General features: G+C 33.3%; 1 protein-coding gene across 1 annotated transcript in view; it reads left to right on the top strand.

Annotated features, from left to right (window-relative positions):
- Positions 1-26768, top strand: part of LOC131148371 (subtilisin-like protease SBT5.4) — a 125500-nt gene that overhangs the window by 76156 nt on the left and 22576 nt on the right. Inside the window, exon 7 of the mRNA XM_058098083.1 lies at positions 8675-8783. Coding sequence (XP_057954066.1) covers positions 8675-8783 — 109 coding nt within the window. The remainder of the gene's footprint in view (positions 1-8674; positions 8784-26768) is intronic.

Raw genomic sequence — 26768 nt, forward strand, 5'->3', positions numbered from 1 at the left:
CCTCTATTGATTTCCTAGGGGTGCTTGATTGTTCCCCTACAATTTTCTAAGAGCAGGCAGATTAGATGGCTATGCTTGGCAGTCTCTCGCAATATGTCTAGGCCAAGCATACCTGTAGGAGGCATTTATCCCAACTCGGCACTCCCCTAGTGCCTCCGATCACACCTAGCACAAACAAGGGGTGCTAGATTTTTTTAAGGGACTTGGTGTCCTACCGTCTGCCATGGACCCACAGTGTGCCTCCTCCACTGACTCTTACTAGTGCTCGCATGGAACCTAGGAGGTGTAGGCCTCTTCCTCAGACTCTGTATCCTAGCACCTCTCTGTAGACTGGTCTCTGTTACTGTGACTCTATCTACTAGTTCTGAAAAAGTATGGACTTAAAAGGCCACTACTTGCTCATATATACCCTACCTCAGGCTGCTCTCAAATTTTGTTACCTTTTTTTCTTCTCCTGGAACCTTGCATGGGACGAAACGAGACAGCTCAATGAACCTCGCGGCATAGTGTCGTACCGTCATGTGTCCCTCAATCAAATTCAAAAATTTCACTGCTTTTACATTTCTGGTGGTAGCATGGAAATACCACTTGAAGAATAATTCCCTAAAGAGGCTCCAAGTTATGGCTATAGGCACAGGCCTCTGCTCCTCCCGCAATCTCGCTGATCTCCACCAGTGTTTAGCCTTATTTGTCAACTTAAACGAAGCAAATAGGACTTTCTACTCATTTGAACAAGGGAGAACTGTCAACGTCTCCTCAAACTCCTATACTCAATCTTCAGCCACGAATGGATCGGCCCCTCCGGAAAATGGTAGGGGATTCAAATGTGTAAACTGCTCAATCGTGCAGCCCCGTTCCCCTAAATTTCTGGCCATTTCTACCTTCACTTGTTGGGCAACACTACGTAGCACCACATTTGAGTCTGCACCACCTAAATTAGAAGGGCCTAAATCATCACCTCCAGTATATGCATTGCTACTTCTAGGGTCCATCCTGAAAATGGAATAAAGAGCCTTAGAATTTCACTATTTTAATATAGTTGATGCAGTCATTGAACTATATAAAATATACTATATCCTTACACAACCTACCAACTTAACGTCCTTACTCCCAATTTAAGATTCAGTCTTACCACTTAGAAACAGGAACTGGCAATACTTTACTATGGCTTTCCTAAAATCGTCACCCAGGAAAATCATAAAAACCACAACGGAATCTCCTATCTCCAAGCTGCGAAATAGAATCCAAAATACCAATTTAAACCTCCAAAAATGACTTACTATAATCTCAGTCTACTCATTTCTTGTCCTCATCAAAATTCAATCCTTTACTCTAGTAGTTCTATCCATTTTTTACTAAAGTCTACAGAACCTAGCAATCTAGGCTTTGAAACCAAACTATCATGCCCTCTACCATATTTTTTCTATATGTATATATATCTATAAAATAAACCTGTTCTGATACAAGAATAATAATGTCATCATGACAACTCTGATACCAGACTGTAATAATTTTTAAAATTCTATGCATAATTCATGTAGCAAATGCACTATAGTAACCCGTGTTGCCTAAAGTGACACACCAGGTACAACAGTCCTCAAATAGTCATAACTTAATGGAAGCATCTATTTACACACACATACAATAGCAATACCAGAGTTTTGACCATCATCATGTTCATACATAAGTCCCCAAGAATTATCCATCCATATACATCCCAAAATCATACACATACTTTCCTATACAACACAGTGTCTCACTATTACTTACCCTGAACAGTACTCTTAATCTCTGCTCTATAGAACTCTAAGCATGTCTACCTCGGTTTCTTCAAATGATAAAATTATAAGAGTGAGACACCTCTTAATAAGACAGAATAAATTATTATCAGTGTGTGACAATATGAGTTTTAATGTTTCAAATACACTTTCATAGTCTTTTCTTACTCTGCGAGCTCATATAGAACTGTATACATGCCCATAAAAATACTTTTTATGTTACTTTCCTTTCTTTCAAATCATGCTACGTGTAAAATAGTATCTCAAATCATACTTTATATAAACTAGTATCGCAAATCACACTCTATATAAATGTGTATCTTAATTCATACTTTGTATATAACAAGTTTCTCAAATCATACTCTATATAAAATAAGCATCTCTATACAAGTTGTAGACACCCCATTTTTACCCAGGCCCAATATATGTATTACTATTATTATTATTATTGTTATTTTATTATTATTATTATTATTATTATTATTATTATTATTTTATTTATTCTTATTATTATTATTATTATTAATTTTCACTAATCTTATTATTATTATTATTATTATTATTATTATTATTTTCTTTATTATTATTATTATTTTTCATTAGTATTATTATTATTACTTTTATTTTTATTTCTATTTATATTGTTTATTATTATTATTATTATTATTATTATTTATTATTTCCATTATTATTGACATTATTTTTAATTATTATTATTATTAGTATTTTTACCTTTATTTATTACTATTATTATTATTATTTTATTTATTTATTTATCTTTGTTATTACTATTACTATTATTATTATTATTATTATTATTATTATTATTATTATTATTATTAGTATTATTATTATTATTTTTTCCTTATTTCTATAATAGTAGTATATATTATTTCCAAAAAAAAAAGAAAAATACCATAAACCAAAAAAGGAAATGTTTTTAGGGTTTTTTTCAAAATTATTTTTATAAGAAGGGGGGGCGTTGCACAAGGCTGCGCACAGCCGGCAACCGGAGACCAAAAAAAAAACAAAAAAACCCGGCCATCCATCCTCTCCGCTCTCCCCTGGTTCCTCACTGAACCAGTCATAGCCTCAAGCCACCACAGTCGCCACTGTCGCCGCCTCAATCCTCCTTCGCTGCTCATCCTCCTCTTGGCCACGGCAACTCCTTCCACATCATCCTCGGCCACGAGATCCACGACCACCACCATCCTCCAAGCTCAGACGCAGGACCCCCTCTATCATTCTCGCTCTCCATCACTCTCCTTCTCCACTCACCTGACGAACCAGCAAGAAGTCGCCGCTGCTGCGGCCACCTGTCCCTAGCCGTGGTCGTCGCCAACACAGCCGCGGCTGTCTCCGGCCACTACAGCCGAGAACTCCATCAGCAGCCCTCTGCAACCTTCTCAAGCCACCCGCACAGCCCACGAACCAGAGTCCTTCGGCGACTCAGTGATGGCCACTATTACCCTCTGCTCCGGCTGGCCATTGTCAAGCTCACCCAATAATACCAGCTCCGGCGTATTCCTGCTGCTGCTGCATGAACCGCCACTTCTCCGGCCACTCATAGTCGCCGCCGCTTTCCCACGAGTCTCCAGCCACCATCGCCGTCTCTGGCATCTTCTCAGTCCTGCGGTACCCCCCCCCCCCCCACTGTAAGTTTTCCTGTACACGCACACACACAGTGAGCGCACACACACATACTTTCACATGCACACACACACTTTATATTTTAATGTTTAAATTTTTCTTTATTTTATACTTGTTATATATATTAAAATTGTTATTAAAGGTTTTTTTTTTTTATATGTTGATCATATTGTTATTATTATTTGTATATTATTATTAGTAATATTATTATTATTATTATTTATATATCACTATTAGTAAATTGCTTGAATATTATTATTGCCATTATATTAATTGTATTAACATTATTATATTGATTTTACTTGTATTAGTATTATTTTGTTTGTATTAGTATTACTTTGTTTGTATTATTATTAAGTAATATTATTATATTGTTGACTTATTATTATTAGTATTATTATTATATATATTGTTGGTATGTTCTTATTATTATTATTATTATATTAGTGGAGTACTATTATTATTGTTGTCATTTATTAGTTATTATCTAATGTGCATATATATTATTGTTATTGCCTTATATGTTTATTTGTATATTTATATTATTTTGAATGCACATTTTTTTGTATAATTTGTATATTTGTATTATTATTGTGATTGTCTTATATTATTATTTGCATATTCGTGCACATTCTATTGCATATATGCTTACATATTTTCATATTATTATTGTAGTTCCATAATATTCAAATTGTATATCTAATTTGCATGTATATATATTTACGTAATATTATTGTCTATTATGTATTCCTGTGATATTATTGTTTATTATTGTTGTAATTATCATGTTAATATTTAGTTGATCTTATTATATAGTTACTCTATGGTTTTCATCATTGTCATATTGATATTGTATATTTTGGGTGATCATTATTGTAATATTGATATTGTATATTAGGGCAGTCATATTGATTTAGGGTTTTTGATTATTATTATATATTATTTAGGTTTGATTTGTTGCCTTAATTTTATTAATTGTTTTAAATATATATTATTGTTTATTAACATGCTAATTTTTAGGTCAATTTGTTTCCATAATTTCAGTTATTTCCATATTTATTATTGCATTTTGTACATTTATTCTAGGGTCCAAATTGTTTCCATAGGTATTAATTGTTTCCATATGTGTATATGTTGAATATTAACTTTAAGGTTTTGATTATTTCCGGGTTGTTATTATTGTATTTATAGGATGTCATTATCTTATTATATGGTAGTATATTATTGTCATTATTAATATTATTGTTATTATTATTACGTATAATATAGTATCATTATTATTATTATCCTAAGTTTAGTATTATTATGATATGAGTTATATTGTTATTATTATGATGATATGTGTATTATTACTATCTATTAGGTTGGTTCATTATTAGGATAAGTTATTAGGTGCTATAATCAATTTATTACTATATAGTATATATAGCATATATGTATCCTTATTATTATTGCATATATTATAGTAATTTAATTTATTAGTTTATTATCTTGTTAATATATATTAAAACCTCCCATACTAAGTATTTTCCTATAAAAATTCTATATACAATTTCAAAATTTTGGGAGTATATTTTCTTACTCATAATCCCTATGATTTTATTGCGGGGGTATGAGCCTTTGGGCACCACGTACCCTAAGCTCTGAGGGAATATATATATATGTATATATTTATTTATTTATTTATTTTTTACATGTATTTATAAATTCATAAAAAGGAGTAATTTAAAGAATTATTAGATTAACTTAGGGATAATTTCAAATTAATTAGGTACCGTTCGTAAGAACGGGCGCGTAGGGGGTGCTCGTACCTTCCCCTCGCGTAACCGAACTCCCGACCCCAATTCTGGTAATGTAGACCGATTCTACCCCTGACGGGGTAGTAATCATGTGTTCTAACCGCACTAAAGGTTAGTGGCGACTCCGACACTTTCATCTTTTTAATTGAAAATTCAAATTGATTTTAATTTCGCCGCCCGGGGCACACGCGCTCCCGGGGACGTCGCGACACAAGTAAATGTGCATATATGTATAGAAGAACTCCCCTGGATGTATAATACTATAACGTCATGAATTAATCCCGCATGATCCGGGTTGTGAGGCCTGAAGGTTGGACCTAGCCATGGTTGGCATACCAAACTAGATAAACTATGTCTATAAATGTAATTGTATCTCAAACTATGAGTGCGATTCACCTACCCAACTGGTCCAGACTCCAGGGGGTAGCTCTACACTTCAATGGCAGAATCGACTATGCTACCAACACCCTATCAAAGAAGTGTGGCTGCACTGGCAACTATGGGGCTATAGTACCATGCCCAACTATGGTCCATCAGGGTTTTGAAACCATACAATGTGATTTCCAAAACAATATATACATGATATCATTTACACATTCTGTTAAAAACTGTCATACTATATACATTTGTGGGAAAACACTGTAACTCTGTATAAAAATACTATACTGTAGTTCCATAAGGAACTTTGTTTCTCTGCATAAAGTATTTGTGCTATTCTTCCACTTAGGAAACATTGTAGTTCCATAAGGAACATTGTAGTTCCACATAGGGAACAATGTATCTCTATATAAATATCTGTACTATAGTTCTTTAAGGAACGCCATAGTTCCATATAGAACACTATATTACTTTATAAAATAATTGTATAAAACTCTGTACTGTATTTCTACATAGAACACTATATCTTTGTATAAAATCTATATAAAACTGTGTATAAACTCGGTTACACTATAGCTTTATAAAAAGCACTGTCATACTATGGTACTGTATAAATTTCATATCTCTGTCTATATATATACTTTTCCATAAACTAATAAAGTTGTTCATGCATAATATTTAACTCATGCCACACATTTTCTCTGATAATCTGTACTTTAATATACTACTAAAAATATTGGTATCATTATCTTCTGGGTTTTGCTCAACCCAACCCGACTTACAGCAAATGCATATCATTTCAAAACTCCCATTTCATATGTTTGTATATCCAGGAAAACTCAGACATTCATTCTTGAATTCACATACTATAATTTAGGTAGTTAACTTTGTAAAACGCTTGACATAATCTATTCCCCTTACCTTATTTTTGGAGAAATACTTGTAGGGATCCAAAAGTAGTGCTTTCGGCATTCACACAAATCCTTGTATTCATATATTTTAGCATAATCAACTAAATCCCATAATAATTATTATCCTAACATCCCTAGGCTCACACACTCCCATTAACTAGTTAAATTTTTTTAAAAAAAAGATAAATAAATAAACGCGGGTATGATCCACTTCCCATATTTAAATTTAATTTCTAACATATTTAAAAATACCAATATGATCAAATCCCCGCGATTTAATCTAATTCCAAAATATTCCCATAAATCTAATTTAATGAAATACTATAATTTAATAAATAAACTATAATTTTCATACCCATAAAATTTCTCCGAAATCCATATACAATCTTCCAATAATTATATACCATGATTTAACTGGTTGAATTTCTAAAATAACTAACATAACTTATTCTTCTTACCTTATCCCAGGTGTGATACCTATAACGCCCAAATGACAAATTCACTTCGCTTAAAATGTTGGTGGTTGAATTTAGAACTTAGGGATATTTTCCCTTCTTCAATCGGTGCGCGTTTCACCGAAAAATCGAGGAGAGAGAGAGTGAGTTGAGAGGAGAGAGAGAGAGAGTGAGAGAGACGAAATTGAGGAGGGGGCGTCTTCCGTAATTGGAATTCCTTAAGCGTCCATGTATATATTTATATCTATTATTATATATATATGTATAAGTTAATGGTATATATAATAATAGATACTTATTTAATTCAATTAATTCAAAAAAAATTAATACTATTCATTCTATTGTTTAATTAATTAATTTAATGTAATAATAATAATTTTTTTTTTTTTAAAGCATTCCACTAATTTTGTATAACTATTTTTGAGGTCATTACACCTGTATTGTGTACTTTGAGAATTCAAAGTGAAACCTTTGCCAATTGCTCCCATGGATGTAGGCATTGTCGAACCACGTATATTTTTGTATTGATTCTTGTTGCTTCAAATATGTTGTGTAATACTAAGGCTCTATATTGTGTAGCCAAACATTCACCTAGAATAACTATAAATCCTCCCAAAATAGACAATTCCCATTCTTTGTTAAGAAGAAATCTATTTAACTTGTATTGTACCCACTCTTGAAGGTTAAGTATTATTTTCTTTTCATAAAGAGAGTTTTGAAAATAACCAAATCATAAGACATGTCAAAATCTAAGATTGTATTTCCAACCTCATTTTATCTCAATATTTGTGGCCTCCATGTATCCTCTCGTATTCTATGTTACTCTTTCCAATGTGAACATTCAAATAATTAGCTCTTATGATTGTCTTTTAAGATATAAGTATACCATCCATATCTTCCAAAAAATGTCTTTTAAGATTTCCCGCTAATCCTACTTGGGGAGCATATGCAATAATGACATTCACTATCTTCAAACCTAAAGCTATCTTGATTTTAATGATTATATCCACTGTTCTTTTAATATCTACTATGTTATCTTTTAGGTCTTTGTCTACAATATTTCCCACCCCGTTTTTTTGTTTCTCTATACTAGTGTACCAAAGTTTAAATCCTAATTTTTTAATTTCTCTTACTTTCTCTCCTACCCATTTAGTCTCTTCAAGGCAGAATAAGTTAATTTCTCCCTAATCATTATTTCCACTATTTCCATACTTAATCTCAAAAGAGTTCTTATATTCCAAGTTGCTAATCTAATATTAGTTTCTTGTGCCCTCTTTCTTTTATATTGACTTGGCCTATTCCCTTTACCTAGGTGAACTTGGTAAGAATTCATGACAATAAGATTTGACAAAATTTTAAGCTGGCTATCATATACTTAACACCACTCTACTCCTTTATCTGAACTTGGGACCGACAGTGTGTACAAATAATTTATGCTACAAAGGTGAAATAAATGTTTGCCTTTTTTTTTTCGCATAGACAATTTTCTAAATCACACCCTACAACTATTAGAAACCACTCACACAATTTTTAATACAAATGCATTAAAAATTTGAAGCATACCAATTCAAATAAGAATAAATTAATAAGAGTCATGAAATAATAATATGAAATGGAACAAAAATCATTTGAAATTATTATGTACTTTGCTAGCTCAAACTATATTTCTATAATTATGTTTTCATTTAATCGGATTATACTAGGTGTATGGCCTGAATCTAAGAGCTTTAGTGATGAGGGGATTGGAGAAATTCCAAGAAGATGGAAAGGGTTTTGCGAAAATGAAAATGATACGACATTTCATTGCAACAGGTATGGAACTTGTGCTTTTTTAACATTTTTGGCATCTAAGATCCTTCTTCCATGTTCTATGGTCAATGAGAATTCTTCTGTCTTGAATTCAAGCTTCGTCTACATTGCTCATCAAAACCTAAGATCTCAATTTCTAGGTAATGTGATTGTTTAACACAATGCACAAATTTAAGGATTTCAAATTTATATACATTATTTCGTCTTTTTAGGCATAAGTTGCAATAACTTTTAGTTAAATTGGTTCCAACATTTTTATATATGTATTTTGATTATGCTTTGACTAATTGATTGGACAAAATGTTTTCTCATTTTCTTATATATCTATATTATTATTTTGTTATTTCTTGCCTCTTTAATAGAAACAGAAGTTGTCCCTAGACTAAAAAACTAATTATGACTAGAAATACTTGATATTATTTACTAGGCTGCTGCCAATACCTTATCAAACAAGTATTGACCACTCCTCATAGTTTGATTGATTCCTTTGCATGAACAAAATAGTCTTATAATAGGCCAAAAGCTCAACCTTATTTGTTTATAAGCTCAAAATAGTATTGATTAATGACAAGAAGGGTTAGCTACTGATTGACTTATATATTCATATTAATCTTGGTGTCATAGGCATTTAACGAACTAGAGGAATCTACATTGATCTTCTTATATTGAAAAATAAGCTAGTTCTTGGGTCTTCGGGAATAATAGATAACAACAAACCATAGGGTTCTTTTGAATTATTTCCAATGAAAAAAAGCTGATTGAGGTTGTCTTCCCATTTTGGAGGCCAAGAAATCGTGACCTTTTTGGTAGATTAAGCAAGTTACGGAAATGTCAAAAAAAAAAATAAAAAATAGAATGATCCCTAGTTTCAAGTTGAGCCCTAGCCTGTAGCTTTTCATATGGGGTCACAGTGGCACACCATTTAACCATGCTACCCACGATGTTGAGCTTATTATGTATTGCATGCTAGGACACAGACGTGCTTGGTATGAATCCTTGTTCTTCTATAGATGAAGTTTAGTCCCTTATTCGTATAGATACTACTATTGTAACATCTTTCCCTCCTAGTAGCATTATGAGAAATTACATTGGCATGAATTGGAAAAGCTTATTTAAAGATAAGGATAATGATGATGATGAGGAATTTCAATATCCTAAACCCTCTAACACAACTAGGGTGAATTTATTTACTATTTCTCATTTGCAAAATGTTTTTTGATTTGTGGTCTAATTACCAAAATGGAATTTTCATTTCCAAAACACCCTTAGTGTAGACAACTAATTAAGAACAAGAAATTTTAGAATATTTTCAATACCTAAAATATTCAATCATGATTTATTTGATTATAAAAGAGTTCTCTTATAACGTTGGTTCTTAAATTTATGTAATTTAATCACACACCCCACAAGTTTATATGATTTCAAAACATTAGGGCTTGCTTCATAGTATCAAAATGAGTTTGATAAAGTTAGGAGATACTTGCTTGGAAAGAATTACCAAGTTAATTAAGCATCCCATTTTGTAAATCACAATGCATATAATGCATAATGTCAACTTGATGAATAAAATAAAATTTTAATTGCATGGGATGCAAGCAATGTTTGGTTAAGGGAAGCAGTGAACTCAAGCACAGCAATTGTGTTTGCAATTTGAAGAGCTTAAGGCTCAAAAGGTCAAAGTCTTGAATTTGCTTAATGTTATAGATGATCAGATAAAATCTCCATTTTGCCAAGGGTAAAAATTAGCCAAAGGAAGGATTATAAGTCATATTACCACCTTGTTATCCCTACCTTCCCTTGTGGTCCTTGCTAACCTTGATGTCCCAACCTTCCTTGGTGGTCCTTGTTAGTATGTGTCCATGCCCTCTTTTGAATGGGTGTGATTTCAAATCAATTTTTGGAATATCATTCTTAATTGTTCTTGTAAGGGAACCTAAAGGTCCTTTTGTGTCAATTTTGGCCATTAATTCTATGATTTATGAAATTTAGGGACTAATTTTTTGAATTTATTGGTTGTTATTTAATTATTCTAAGCATGGAATGCTTAGAATAGGTTTTTGTTGGGTCCAAGCATCCCCTAGGACAAGGAAGCAATTTTCCATGTCTTTAGGGGGGGGGGGGGGCGCATTCTTGGAAATAGGTAGTCTTTAGCAAAACCTAACCCCTTTTATTATAAATAAAAGGTTAAAGGAAGCAAGTGGGAAGAGGCACACGTTAATATTTTTGAGAAAAAGAGGACTTACTTAATCTTTGGAGATGTTCAATTAAGAATTAGGGCAAGGGGAGGAGCAGGAAGCAAGTGCATGGTCGTTTATTTCTAGAGAAAGAGATTCTTAGGTTACGTTTGGTTTATGGAATGCTTATTCTCAGGAATAGATTAGTTTTAGTATGTTAGTTACAATTATTTATACAAGATGATAAGTTATTACTATAGAGTAAATAATAAATTTGGGGAATGTTGTAATCCCAAAAGGGGGGTGAATTGGATTTTAAAAAAAATTTCAAAAATAATCTACTCAATTCACTAAACAATATCCCAATCAAAATTTAGATGTGCGTATGTAAAGACAACCACAACCATAAATAAATAAACATACACTTGCAGAAATATAAAGAGATCAGGGAAAGAGAAATTGCCACAGAGATTTTTAACGAGGTTCGGCAAATCTCACCTATGACCCTGTCTTGGCCAAACCCCTCAAGGATTTCACTATACCACTTCTTCAATAGGGCGGAACCACCCTCTACACCACTCCTTCTAGGTGGACCAACCTATCCAAGTGATACCCTATGCTTGGCACTCCTTCAATAGGGTAGAATTCCCCTCTCCAAACGATACCCCACGTTTGAACTGGTTCTGTACCTGAACCGTCGACCACTATTTGCAGGGTAGAGTCCCCCTCTTCAAGTGATGTACCGTCACTTGGCCACGGTTCACAACCCGAACCATCAAGAACTTCTTTGAAAATATTTTTCATACAACAAAATGCTTTAACAAAAGCTGATTTGTACAAATGAAAATTTATATGCACTCTCAAATGATTTTAAAATGAAGTTCAATAGAGTATATGAATTTCTCTCAAAATATTTTTCCAAGTAAAATATGAGAGTATTGAAAATGATATTTCTTTAAGATTGACCTTCGAAAATTTCAAGTTTGAGAAGGTTTTCAAGCAATATATATATAACCGTGAATATATGCTCAAACCTCTCTTGTGCAACTCACAAGCTTTTCTCCAAAGAAGATTTTCAAATGAAAATAGGAGAAACATGATCTTTAAAAATTTCACAATAATAAGAAGGCTTTCAAGTAATATATATGATATATGCTCAAGACTCTCAAGAACAACAAAAAATGATTTCTCCAAAAAAAGTTTTCAAAATGAAGACTAGGAGAAACATAGACTTTAAAATCTCACAATAGTAAGAAGGCTTTCAAGCTAAATATACGAGCGTAGATATAAGCTTAAGCCTTTCAAGAAACCCCTAAAAATTTTCTCCAATAAATATTTTCAAAAGAAGAATGGGAGAAATTAAACTTTGTTTTTCAAAAGGAGTATAAAATATAAGGAATAATCAAATAATATTGAACTAAGCTTTACAAATAAAGATCTAACCTTCTCTAAGTGATTTGGCCATTTATATATAGAAAATTTCAAAATATGGTCGTTATATGACCGTTGGGGCATCGAAATTAAAAAACCTGAGAGGTCTGCTCGACCAACCTTAAAGCAATTTCCTTTTTATCGCACTTCCGTCGACTGGTCTTATGATATGGCCCGCAAGATCATCATCCACATGAAGTCCAGTCGACTAGGCTTATACATCTAGTCGGCTGGGCTTGTACTAAAATTAAGGTTCTGGTCATATAGTCAATTTGGTCGACTGGGCTTAAGAGTTTGTCTACCAGGCCTTTATAAATTTGGCCATTTGCATTATTTGGTCGACTGGGCATTACCTACTGGTCAACCGACCCCTTTAAAAAAATAAGTTTTGGCTAGTTTTTTTTTTTTAAATCATTTTCAAACCTTTAGTATATTAAGCAATTTAATAAAAAAGGTTTTCTTTAAATGAAAACTTGGCGGTCCTAAGGTCAATCTAATGTTATTTGTGAGCTTCAAATTAAATCAAATGAAATACATGCACAATTGAAACCCAATTATTATTACAACCCAAAAACATAAAGTCTTATAGCTTCTGCTCTTTGAATCTCCATGGAACACACTATAATAGGTACTCAATTAATTCCTTCATAGTTTCTATTTTGTATCAATCACTTATGCTCATATAAACATAAACATGTTCATACATTTGGCACACAAGTGAGATGTTGTGATTTTTCATAATCAAAATGCGATAGGACTCAAAAAGTCAACAATCTCCCTCTTTTTGATGATGACAAACACATGAGCATAATCCTGCTTGCCTGTAAAGGCCCCACCTAACAATATGCATAAATTTCCATTTTTATCAAACAATGCTTGATAGGAAATTTCATAGACAACTCGTGGGAAATTCAAAAAATAAAGGAACAGAGCAATATCAATTAGAAATTAAAAGGCAACCTGGAAATCAAAAGATTAACATTTGATCGATTTCTCTTCATCTTTGATAGCGTAGAAACAATTGAAAAAGTGTGGTGGGATGGAACAAGGAACATTCAAGGCAATCATATGTGTTTAGAAAAATGGAACCCAATTAAAATGTGCCATAAACCTAGGGAACTCAACGGTTACAAATGGATCAATATAAAAAGTTTTCCATTTCATTTGAGAAATAGAGCCACATTAGAGGCTATTGAATTAATTTGTAGGGGTTGAATGGAGGACTCTGCGCATATAGATTGGTTAGGAGAAACTATACAAATCAAAGTGAAGATAGTGAAAGCGGCGCAAAAATATTCTAGAAGAAGCTTTCATAGTAGATGGGGATTCTTGTTTTAGGGTGAATATTGAAGAGGAAATTAGGACATGCTAGCATGGACCTATTATCCAAATTATCAAAGAATTTTCAAATGACTACCTAATACAAAATTCATAAAAGACAAGATATGTGATGCATTCCAAAAGGGAAAGCAAGTTAAAACAAGTTTCAAAAAGAAAAAATGCATATCTACAAAAAGATCCCTATAATTGTTGCATCTAGACTTATTTGGTCAAAGTAGAACCTCAAGTCTAGGAGGAAAACAATATGCATTTGTAATAGTGGATGATTATTCAAGATTCACTTGGGTATTATTTCTAGCAAACAAATATGAAGCCTATGACATGCTTACTACATTATGTAAGAAATTACAAAATGAAGAGGGCTATAATATAAAAACTTTAGGAGTGATCAAGGTAGGGAATTTAAAAACAAAAATGTTGAAAAATTTCGTAATGAATATGGAATACACCATAATTTTTCTGCACCTAGGACTCCACAACAAAATGGAGTTGTAGAAAGAAAAAATAAAACTTTACAAGAAATGACGAGAACAATGTTGAATGAAAATGATCTACCTGAATACTTTTGGGCAGAAGCTGTAAATACAGCATGCTACATTGTAAATAGGGTATCAATAAGATCAAAATGGAAAAAACACCATATGAACTTTGGAAATGAAGAAAACCTAATATTTCTTACTTTCATGTATTCGGATGCAAATGTTTTATCCTTAATACTAAAGATGATCTAGGAAAATTTGATGCAAAGTATGATCAAGGTATCTTCCTAGGGTACTCTATAAATAGTAAACCTTATAGGGTTTATAATAAAAGAACCTTTACTATTATGGAATCAATGCACATAACATTTGATGAATCAAACAATCATGACAATATAAATGAGAATGATGAAAAAGAATATACTCCAAAAAAAGAAGAAGATCTTGAAATAAAAGAAGAAATCAATAATGATGCTCCAAATGAAAACTTATAGAAAATTTGAAGCTTCCTAAAGAATGGAAATATGATAAAAATCATCCAAAAGAACAAATTCTTGGTGAAACATCAAAATGAATAACCACTAGAGCCTCATTAAAGAATATTTGCAACCATTATGCCTTTTTATCTCAAGATGAACCCAAGAATATTGAAGAAACCTTAAAAGATGACTCTTGGATCATAGCAATGCAGGAAGAACTAAATCAATTTAAGTCAAGTATGGAAACTGATACCTAAACCCAAGGGCAAGTCAATCATAGGAACTAAATGGGTATTCAGAAATAAAAAGGATGAAACTGGAGTAGTTATAGGAAATAAAGTTAGGCTTGTAGCACAAGGTTACAAATCAAGAAGAAGGCATTGATTACGAAGAAACCTTTGCTCTTGTAGCAAGAATGGAAGCAATAAGGATGCTTCTTGCCTATGCAGCCTATAAATACTTTAAATTATACCAAATGAATGTAAAAAGTGCATTTCTAAATGGCTATATTAATGAAGAAGTTTATGTTAAACAACCTCTAGGTTTTGAAGACTCTAAAAATCCAAATCATGTATTTAAGCTAACTAAGGCCCTATATGGATTGAAACAAGCTCCTAAAGGGGCATCAGTAGGTATTCACCGACAAGACACGTGTACTTCATCGATAAGACTTAAAGGGACATTCGTGGATGAAGACCTTGGGTTCGTCGACGAATTCCTGCTGATGGCCCTTTTTATAATTCCTTTTTCCCTCTTTTCTTTCTCTTTCTTTTCTTTTCCTTTATTACTTTAATAAATTAAATTTTTTCGGGTCTCTACATTATATTAATAATAATAATAATAATTGTCGTGACGTCCCGAAGGCGCGTGTGCCCTGGGCGGCCAAATAAAAAATGTTGTTTACAATTTTCATGAAAAACAAGGAATGTCGGAGTCGCCACTAACCTTTTAGTGCGGTTAGAACACATGATTACTACCCCATTAAAGGTAGAATGGGTCTATGTTACCAGAGTTGGGCTCGGGAGTTCGGTTACGCGAGGGGAAGGTACAAGCACCCCCTATGCGCCCCTTCTTACGAACGGTACCTAATTAATTTGAAATTATCCCTAAGTTAATCTAGTAAGTCTTTAAAATTACTCCTCTAGTGAATTTACTAATACACATACGAAATGAATAAATAAATAAATCAATAATACAAAAATATGTGTAATATATAAATATTTACATATTCCCTCAGAACCAAAGGTATGTAAAACCCGAAAGCTCATACCCTAACATTAAAATCATAGGGATAAAATTAAGAAAATATTTTCATAAAAATAAATACTCTAGTACATATAAGACCAAATAACAAAAAATATTAGCAATAGTAATAATAATACTAATAATGATAATGATGATAATATTAATAAATAATAATACTAATAATAATACTAATATTAATTGTAATAATGATTAATACCATAATGATAACAATACTAAAAAATTAATAATGATAAAAAATATTAATAGTAATAATAATGATAATAGTAGTATTAGCAGCAATAATATGTAATACAATAATAATAATAATAATAATAATAATAATAATAATAATAATAATAATAATAATAATAATAGTAAGAATAATAATATTATTAAAATAGTAATAAAGATAATATGCATATTTTAACTAAAAGACACTTACCTTAATATGAACACACAATCAATGATATACTTAATACATATAGAAACCATATTACCAACACTAAGGAAACAATCTACTCATCAAATTATGGAAACCAAGTAGTTCTAAGGTTAGCAGGTAATTACACAAGGGTAAGTAGACGAAGAAATTATGGCAACAATTTAAATACTAACATGTAAATATTTAATATGACTACTACATGGGAAATCATAGAAGTAAATTGAATCGAAATTTGATGTACAATCCTAAATATTAATATGCCAAATATGAAATAAACACTAAATATGTCCAATAATAATAACACTACACATGAACATTGAGTATGACGTACAATAACAAAAGCCCTAAGTATGTAAATATCAAACAACAATGCCCTTAATTAAATAAGTTCAACGATAAAGACTACCCTAAATACACAAACATTAAACATTCAATAATAACAAAAATAACCCTAAATATGAAAATCAAACAGTTAAGATAGTCGTAACAATAATAAAAACTCACCATATGAATATAACAACAAAAGCCCTAATCATGAATTCTTGGATATGCAACAACAATGACTGCTTTTAATATGCACACATATATGTTTACATGCAACACCAATAAATACAACAACTCAAAGTAATTAAACTTGGATACACATTAATAATGAAAACTCTACAAAAAGATATGAGCCTAAATATTAACAAATATTATATAAAGATATTCCCAAACAATATTATATGTCAAAAAAAAATTAACTTTAAATATTGAGACAAGTTAATAAGACTTCTACAAATAATAACAAAACAAAGTAAAAACGTTAAAAATAAAATATGAGAAAAATAAGAAAGGTCCTGCACATACATGAACAACAATCGTGAAATACTATAACTTAAAATGATAATAATAATAATAATAATAATAATAATAATAATAATAATAATAATAATAATAATAATAATAATAATAATAATCAGTATTTAAAATATACAGCAAACACTATAAATATACAAAGTTGAATTTACAGAGATATATATATATATATATATATATATATATATATATATATATACATGTATGCCTACAAGAATAAACAATCAATTCAATATCTCAAAATGTATTAAAATAAACAAAGATGTATAATAATAATAAAAAAAAATGTGCATGCGTGTGTTGGCAGTGGGTGCGTGTGTTTGTGTGTATTTAAACGGCCGGACTGTGTTGCAATGTGCACAAGCGAAGGGACTTACAGAGGTGTGTATGAGGTTGTGGGAGTGACGGAGGAATGCCGGAGATGATGGCTGGAGCAGAGGCTAGCCGCGAGGTTGGCGGAGAGCAGCGTGGTGGCTTGCTGCGTGGGAAAACAAGCGGCAGAAGCTGGGTTGTTATCGGAGTTGATGACCGGAGTTAGGATGTCTATCGGCACTGATTCAATCTGGTGTGGCTGGGCGTTGCTACGAGTGGCCGAGAGGAGCAACAGACAGCTGCTCGGCTTGCTACGTGAGAGTGGCCGGAGCTGTGGTGGTTGCCGGGTTGAGCGTGGTCGGCTGGAGACGGATGAGGATGATCCATTGCTGGTACAAAAACACCGGTCAGTGACAATGAGGGAGACTGGATGTGCGATGACCAGAGGGCAGAGATGATTTCAGATTTGATGGTGGGGCGATGGAAAGGAGGGGTCTTGGATGGAAGTAGGAGGGCTGCTGTAATGAGGGTGGTGGCTGTGCATGGCTCCGGGAAGAAGAAGAAGAAGAAGAAGAAGAAACCTTTTTTTTCTTTGGCCTCCGTTGTGCACTTGTGTTATGCTGCACTTGTGCTGTGCCCTCCTATTTATAAAAACACAACCCTAAAAATCCTTGTTTTCTTTTCCTTTTTCCTTTTATTCTTTTTATACTTTTATGGTAATAATAGATACAGTAATAATGATAATAAAAATAATAAAAATAATAATAATTAGTAAATAAAGTAATAATTAACAATAATAATAATAATAATAATAATAATAATAGCAAAATAGTAATAATAATAATAAAGTACTAATAATAATGTAGGAAAATAATAATAATAATAGTGAAAATAATAATAAAAATAATATAAATAACAATAATTAAAAAAAATAAAAACATAAAAATAATAATAATAATAATGTATTGGGCCTTGGGCAAAAACAGGGTGTCTACAGCTGCCCCTCTTTGTAGGCTTTGTTGTTTCAATGTAACAGTAGGAACTCTCCTACGTTTTTTGTAGCAACAAGCCTGCAAAGATAAAAGAAACCTAGTTTAGCTAGGCCACACAACTGCTTAGAGCTTTTCGATCAGGTACTGTTGACTTCTAAGACAATATAGGAATGTTCAACACGATTCTTTGAAATATGACTTCTTGAATGAACAAGGTAATCCAACTGATATATTTTAAATGTTCAACACGATTCTTTGAAATATGACTTATTCAATGAACAAGGTAATCCAACTGATATTTTTGAAAAGGTCACAAGAAACTGAAGAGGATGACTTGCATCAGGTTTGAGAAACCCAATGCCGAAGTATATGATGATGACTTGTACCAGATGTGAGAACTCGAGTGCTAAAGCAAATGATGATGACTTGCATTGGGTTTGAGAACCCGAGCGCCTAAGTATGTGAGACTAACTTGCACTGGGTTTGAGGACCCGAGCGCGTAAGTATATGAGACTGACTTGCACTGGGTTTGAGAACCCGAGCGCCAAAGTACGTGAGGCTAACTTGCACTGGGTTAAAGAACCCGAGTGCCAAAGTATATGAGACTAACTTGCACTGGGTTTGAGAATCCAAGCGCCAAAGTACGTGAGACTAACTTGCACTGGGTTTGAGAACCCGAGCACCAAAATACATGAGACTAACTTGCACTAGGTTTGAGAACCTGAGCACCAAAGTACATGAGACTAACTTGCACTGGATTTTAGAACCCGAGCGCCAAAGCACATGAAACTAACTTGCACTGGGTTTGAGAACCCGAGCACCTAAGTACAATGATGACTTGCTTCAAATGTAAGAATTCGAGCCGTAGCAGATACGACGATTCGAGCCATGGGACACAATGATGACTTGCTTCGAATGTAAGAATCCGAGTTGTAGGAATACGATGATCCAGTCATAGGACACAATGATGGCTTGCTTCGAATGTAAGAATTCGAGTCATAGGGATACGATGATCCAGTTATGGGACACAATGATGGCTTGCTTCGAATGTAAGAATCAGAGCCATAGCAGATACGATGATCCGAGCCACCTCAACCAGTAGCAAGGTGTGAAAGCAAAGTTTGGAAAGTGATTACTCTATTTGGAAAATCCACTTGGGGTCAGGTTTGAATTTTAATGAATGAATCCCCTTGTCTTTAGGATCTGTTGCCCCAGTTTCAAAATAAATCAATGTGTGTCTGGGGTCAACTTGCCCTAGTTTCCAAGTAAATCAATGTGCGCTTAGGGTCAACTAGCCCAGCTCAGAATTAAGCACAATAGAAATCTCTCCATCGAGGATGTCAAATAATCATTCAAAAGCTCAAGACAAGTTTGAGGGGTGCTTTATTGCTGCTTGTGATACTAGAATGCAATGATATGCTGCTATATGTATGCATGTTACTAACTTATAATGTTAGAATGCAGTGATATGTTTCTATTGATATGCATGCTGCTAACTTTTTTTTTTCATTATATATATATATATATATATATATATATATAGTTTTTATTCTTTTTTTTTTCTTGTGCAATGCATGAAATGCGTAATGATGCATAAAATGTGTACAAAGTATGGTAATGCGTGAAATGTAAGGTAACGCTTGAAATACATGACAGTGCATGATATATTAGGTAATGCATGAGATGCATGAGAATGCATGCAATGTAGGTAATACATGAAATGCATGACAATGCATGCATAACATGTAGGTCAATGCATGAGATGCATGGGAATGCATGAAATTAGGTAATGCATGACAATGCATGAAATTTAGGCAATTTATGAAATTTGGACAATGCAGGTCATATAGAGTAATGCATGACAATGTATGAAATGTAAGTAATGCATGAAATGCATGGCAATGCATGAGATGTATGGTAATACATGGAATGCATGACAATGCATGAATGACATGTAAGGTAATGCATGAGATGCATAGGAATGCATGAAATTAGGTAATGCACGAAATGCATGACAATGTATGAATTTTAGGCAATTCATGAAATTTGGACAATGCATGTCATATAGAGTAATGCATGGCAATGTATGAAATGTAAGCAATGCCCCAATTCATCTGGTCATAGAAGTGATTGACTCGACTTAAATAAAAATCACAAAATTTGCCCCAGTTGAATGGACCTACAGCAGATCTTGACCCTGATTTCATATTCCAATCTGATAAGAAGGTGCTTGAATGGGACCCACTAAAACTCAACTTGAAATTCGCCTCAGTTAGGCTGCTCTTTCTCTATAGGTATCTTCCTCATAGAAATTACTGATGATTTTGAAACTCTTTGACTATCCATCATCTTTTAACGCTCAAATGAGTAAGAAAGGTTTTATTTTTTATTTTTTATTGTTAAATGAGGAATGATTATACAACTATGACATCAACTTGCTAAATCAAAAGGTCATCTGCACAAAATAAATGTTTTACCATATTTCAATGCTATCACAGGGGAGAATTCATACTAGTATGCAAAGTCCTATAACATTGATTTCCTAGCCTAGATGACTGTTTTTCTCTTCAACTGCCCCAGTTTCATCAACCCATGCTTTGATCTCAAGATGGTCTTTAGGACTCGGGACGAAACGTAGGCTTAGGGATGTAGGCTTTCAGAATAAAATGGAAACTAAGGCTAAAAAATACCACCCCAAATAATGTTTTATGCCCCCAGTTCGAGTTGAGGTGTTTTGCAACATGTTGACCGAACTTGTTATTTAAACAAGCTGCCTTCGTACCTTTTCAGGATTAGGTTATTACGTAGTTCAGACTCAACATTAAGTCTGACAAATCATTTAAGACAATAATGTATACCAATCTGGTTAGGACTTTCATTTAGACCGTAGTGTAGGCTAGAGGTATATGTTAAAGAAGAAAGATTTGAATAAGACTCAAAATTTATCAATCTTATCACAGGTATTTGATAGTCAAAGATCACATATGAGTAATGCCCCTTGGTTTTCTTTCTTCTTCCTTCCGCTTTCCCTTTTTCTTTCCTTTTTTAATCTTCTTTTCCTTCTTTTACTGCAACTTTCACTTTTCCTTTTATAAACAAATATTGACTTCATTTTCATTTGAATTTCAATTGGGACCAATCTTTTTTTAAAAAACTTCCCCAGTATGGGCTGTGATCCTTCAAGAGGTTAATCAAGGAATGAATTTTTCCTGCTCAAAAGGGTTGTCAAGGGATTTCTTCTTTGACTTTATTTTAGGTAGCAGAAAAATGGCCTGCCATCCTTTTGGTAATGATTATTGTCTCAAATGATTCATCAAACGCTAAAGGACCCAAACCCAGGTTAGATTTCTGGTGATCTGACTTTTAAGAAAAAGCTGGTTTAATATTCGGTTCTTTTAGGGATAACTGGTGACCAAATAGGGTCATCCATCATTTGACCAACACATGAGACAGGAAATTATCAAAACAGCGCAACCGCTTCGTTGAATTCTTTGGAAAGTAAGATACTTCTTCATAACATTTAAGTTTGATGATTGTTTCATCCTTCTCTACTTTCGCCTCTTAGGTTAAATTTTCAAAGATTAACAGCTCTTTTCGGCTTATGAGTACTGGCAATATTAATTTCCTTATTCTCACATAAAACATAAGCAAACAAAATTTGGCAATTGAACTCATGATGCAAGTGAGATAACGAAATGCATAATTAATTTTATTAAATATAGAAAATATTCTGAGACACAAGCATCCACGGATTACAAAAGGCAAATAACAATGGGGAAAAAAAAAAGAACATCAAATGAAAAGGATTAGATAGTCAAAAGCTTGCTACTCCAGCACTTTAGCCTCTATGGATCACAACTGAAACCATTGATTTGTGAACCTCCCTGATATGTTAAGCACTTCCTTCCTCGTGTTTGGGCAAAGGATTTTCCTGGACTCCCGGTTGTTTGTCATCAAACGCTAACCATCCTGCATCTCTTAATGATTGCACTTTATGTTTGAACGCCCAACATCGGTCGATGGTGTGACCAGGGGAATTGGCGTGATATGCGCACTTGACGTTTGGGTCATACCATTGTGTGAGAGGAGTTGGAATGGAAGCCTTTGGGACGGTTGAAACCATTATTCTTTCAAGGAATTGAGGGAATAACTCTTTCTATGACATAGGGATAGGATCTATTCTCTGAAAGTTCTTTTGGCCACTTCTTTCTTGTGCCTGAGCATTCGACTAGATGAACGTAGGACTAGAATGAACAACTTGAGGCCTTGTTCCTGTATGTACTGTTTGATTTATCGCATGCTAAAAACCAAAGTTTCTCTTAGGCCATTGGTTCCCACCTCTTGGGTATTGATTCTTCCAATTAAATTGCCCTTGTATTATTTGTGCCTCTTCCTTCTTCTTCCTATTAGTCCACCTTTTGCCTAAACAAGTTTCTGTGCCTCTATCCTTGACTAGGTTTGCCTTGATACCGCCTTCAATTCTCCCTCCCGCAGCCACAATATCCATAAAATCGTGGGGAGTTGCTCCTCGGAGATGCGTGCAGTAGGGGTCTTTTAATGTGCTTCCAAACAAAGAGATAGCTTCTCCGTCACTTACCGGGGGGTCCACCTGGATCGACATATCTCTCCATCTATAAGCATATTCTCTGAATGTTTCAGTGGATTTCTTCTCCATTTCTTGTAGAGTCATTCGATTAGGCGCCATTTCCGTCACATGGCGGTAGTGAGTAACAAAGGCATTGGCCAAGTCCTTCCAAGTGCGGACCTGAGCCTTATCTTGCTGAATGTACCAACGGATAGCGAACCCGGTCAAACTTCTTTTAAAACAATTCATCATTAGTTTTTCATCATCTGAGTAAGCGTCCTTTGCTTGGTAGTACATCACTAAATGCGTTCGAGGGCACCGGGTCCCGTCGAACTTTTCAAAGTCTGGCATTTTGAACTTTGGCGACAGGGTGACTTTTGGCACCAAGCAAAGGTCATTTGGGTTAATGGAATCGAAAGTATTAGATCCTTCCATTACTTTCAAGTGCTCTTCCAATACGTCACAACGAGGCTCAGCCTCAGATTTTCTTATCCCCATATTAGAAGGTACTAACGGAGGAGTTCCTGCCACTAGGAACCCCTGTGTTGGCACAGCAAGGATAAAAGAAGGCATATTTGGCAGTGGAGCCCCCATGACACCAGGTAGTGGAACTGATGTTTGTCCATGGGTGAACCCTAGGGGATGAGTGGGGTCCACATCTACTTCGGGATCAACCTGCCCTGCCTTTCCTTTGTTTATCAGTAACTCCAGGACCTTACTTATCTTATCATTTATCTCTTCTTGTCCTTGTTCCAGACCTAGGACACTATTTTCCAATTGTTCACTCATTTCTATTGCTCTTCGCCTGGTGTTGTACTGATGCGTAGTGGTCTCAATTATTGTTTTATGTTACTCAAACGACTTCTTTGATTAGGAACTGAAAGCCAAAAAAAATTTCCTTTCCAGAATCATAAATGCACAATTATGTACTACATGAGTGAATGTGTTTTGATGCATGATCAGGGTATGCAATAGGTGTTTATGCATGGATGTAACTAGTGCACTTATATATACAAACAAAGATATGAGTGTGTATGCAACCTATCTCACATGACTATGTATGAAATGAAGTGCATGAATACGATGTAACCTAAATGACTACTTAGCCAGAATTCTAGAAAAATTCCACTAATGAGAGATTTCAAGATTAACATGACCATTGATGGGCCACAATTTCAATTCAATTTCTGCCTCAACCATCCATTTCCTTGATGATGGTCCATGTACCTCAGGTTCTATGAAGGGTCAGATTATGTTCTGAAGTTGGGGTTGACCCAGGCTAGTCAACTCGTGGGATTCATTCAATGCATACTTGTGGACTTAGTGTGCACCTGGGCCTTGAGTACTTTAAAATATGAGCTTCAATATATTTTATGATGGGATCAGGCCCTGGTTGAAAAGGAATTGGGATTGGATTACTTGAAAAATGTCAGCCCAAATTTTTAGGCAATGTGGTCGAATTCCTCTTTTGAATTCTGGGTTTGACCTTTTTTGAAAATCAGGCCTGAGCCGAGTTTTTTCTTAGGAAAAGGTTGGGCCTACGCTTGCGCTTGTTATTTCTTAAAAAAATTGGGCCCAATTTATTTGAAAAGGGTTCGGCCGACCTGTATTTTAAAATACTTGGGCTAAGTGCTTCATCTTTTGAAAGGATGGGTTATGATCTTATTATTGGGTTTTTTCAGAATATTGGCTAAGTAGTATGTATATCTAAAGTGGATTTAAAATGAATGATATAATACAAAGTGTCTCACAACATATATACAACATACTATACGTGGAGTAGGATGTGGCTCCTATCCCGACCCAGGGTAGGTACATATATATAGTGTTCTCCATGGCTCTATCCAAATTAAGGAAAACTATGTACAAGTATGTGTGGGTAGGATCTAATTTCTATTGATAAAAAGTTCCCAATCTAACCTTCGTCCTCACCCAAAGGGGTTTGGACAAAGTTTAAATTGAGCGGAGTGATTCGCGGGTCCCCACAAGCCCTGCCATGTGGGGACAAACGCTATTACACTCCTTTCTAATCTTAGCAGGTACAACCTGGGTATAGAGCGTGAAAGTGTGTGAATTCTATTTTTAACCTAATCTCGCTAGCCCACATATATGTACATGCTATTTCAAAATTAATCACATGCTTATTTAATCACCATAGCAATAGAGTATTTACAGTCAATCACATGCTTGAACCATCATGGAAACAAATATTCACATTTCACCAAAGATATTAAATGTTCACTTTAAATCCAGGATGGTTATATATATAGTAACAAACATTCACATTAAAGCAAGGATATTCACATGCATAGGGACTAAATGTTCACAATCTACCTATATGGAAATTAAATATGCACATTAATTAAGAGTATATACCTATATGGAAACTAAATATTCACATAATTAACGATATATTCCTATATGGAAATTAAATATTCACATAATTACAAATATATTCATATATGGAGACTAAATATTCACATAATGACGAATATAATACTATATGGAAATCAAATATTCACATAATTACATATATATTCCTATATGGAAACTAAATATTCACATAATTATGGATATATCACTGTATGGAAATTAAATATTGACATAATTACAGATATATTCCTATATGGAAACTAAATATTCATATAATTACAATATATCTACAACTATGGAAGTATATATATTTACTAAGTCAAACTGGTTAACAAATTACTTTATTCAAATATAGAGATATTTTATTTACAAAATTAAGCCGAGTAATTAAAAGACTTAATAAATTTAAGTTGGGATAATTCCTAATTAATTATTGGCTCGACTCTGAGTTGTCCCCAGCAAAGTCACCAGGCTGTCGCGACATCCTGGAGGTGCGTGTGCCATAGGTGGTGAAATAAAAAATGTTGTTTATAATTTTCATGAAAAACAAGAAATGTCGGAGTCACCACTAACCTTTTAGTGTGGTTATAACACATGATTACTACCCCATTAAGGGTAGAATGGGTCTATGATACCAGAGTTGGGTTCGGGAGTTCAATTATGTAAGGGGAAGGTACGAGCACCCCCTACGCGCCCATTCTTGCGAACGGTACGTAATTAATTTGGAATTATCCCTAAGTTAATCTAGCAAGTCTTTGAAATTACTCATCTAGTGAATTTTCTAATACACATGAGAAATGAATAAATAAATAAATAATACAAAAATATGTGTAATATATAAATATTTACATATTCTCTCAGAACTAACGGTATGTAAAGCGTGAAAGCTCATACCCTAGCATTAAAATCATAGGGATAAAATTAAGAAAATATTTTCATAAAAATAAATACTCTAGTACATATAAGACCAAATAATAAAAAATATTAACAATAGTAATAATAATACTAATAATGATAATGATGATAATATTAATAAATAATAATAGTAATAATAATACTAATATTAATAGTAACAATGATTAATACCATAATGATAACAATACTAAAAAAGATAATAATAATAATAATAATAATAATAAATATTAATAGTAATAATAATGATAATAGTAGTATTAACAGTAATACTAAGTAATACAATAATTATAATAATAATAGTAAGAATAGTAATATTATTAAAATAGTAATAAAGATAATATGCATATTTTAACTAAAAGACA

This window comes from Malania oleifera, chromosome 2 (assembly GCF_029873635.1).
Source record: "Malania oleifera isolate guangnan ecotype guangnan chromosome 2, ASM2987363v1, whole genome shotgun sequence".
NCBI classification, from domain to species: domain Eukaryota; kingdom Viridiplantae; phylum Streptophyta; class Magnoliopsida; order Santalales; family Ximeniaceae; genus Malania; species Malania oleifera.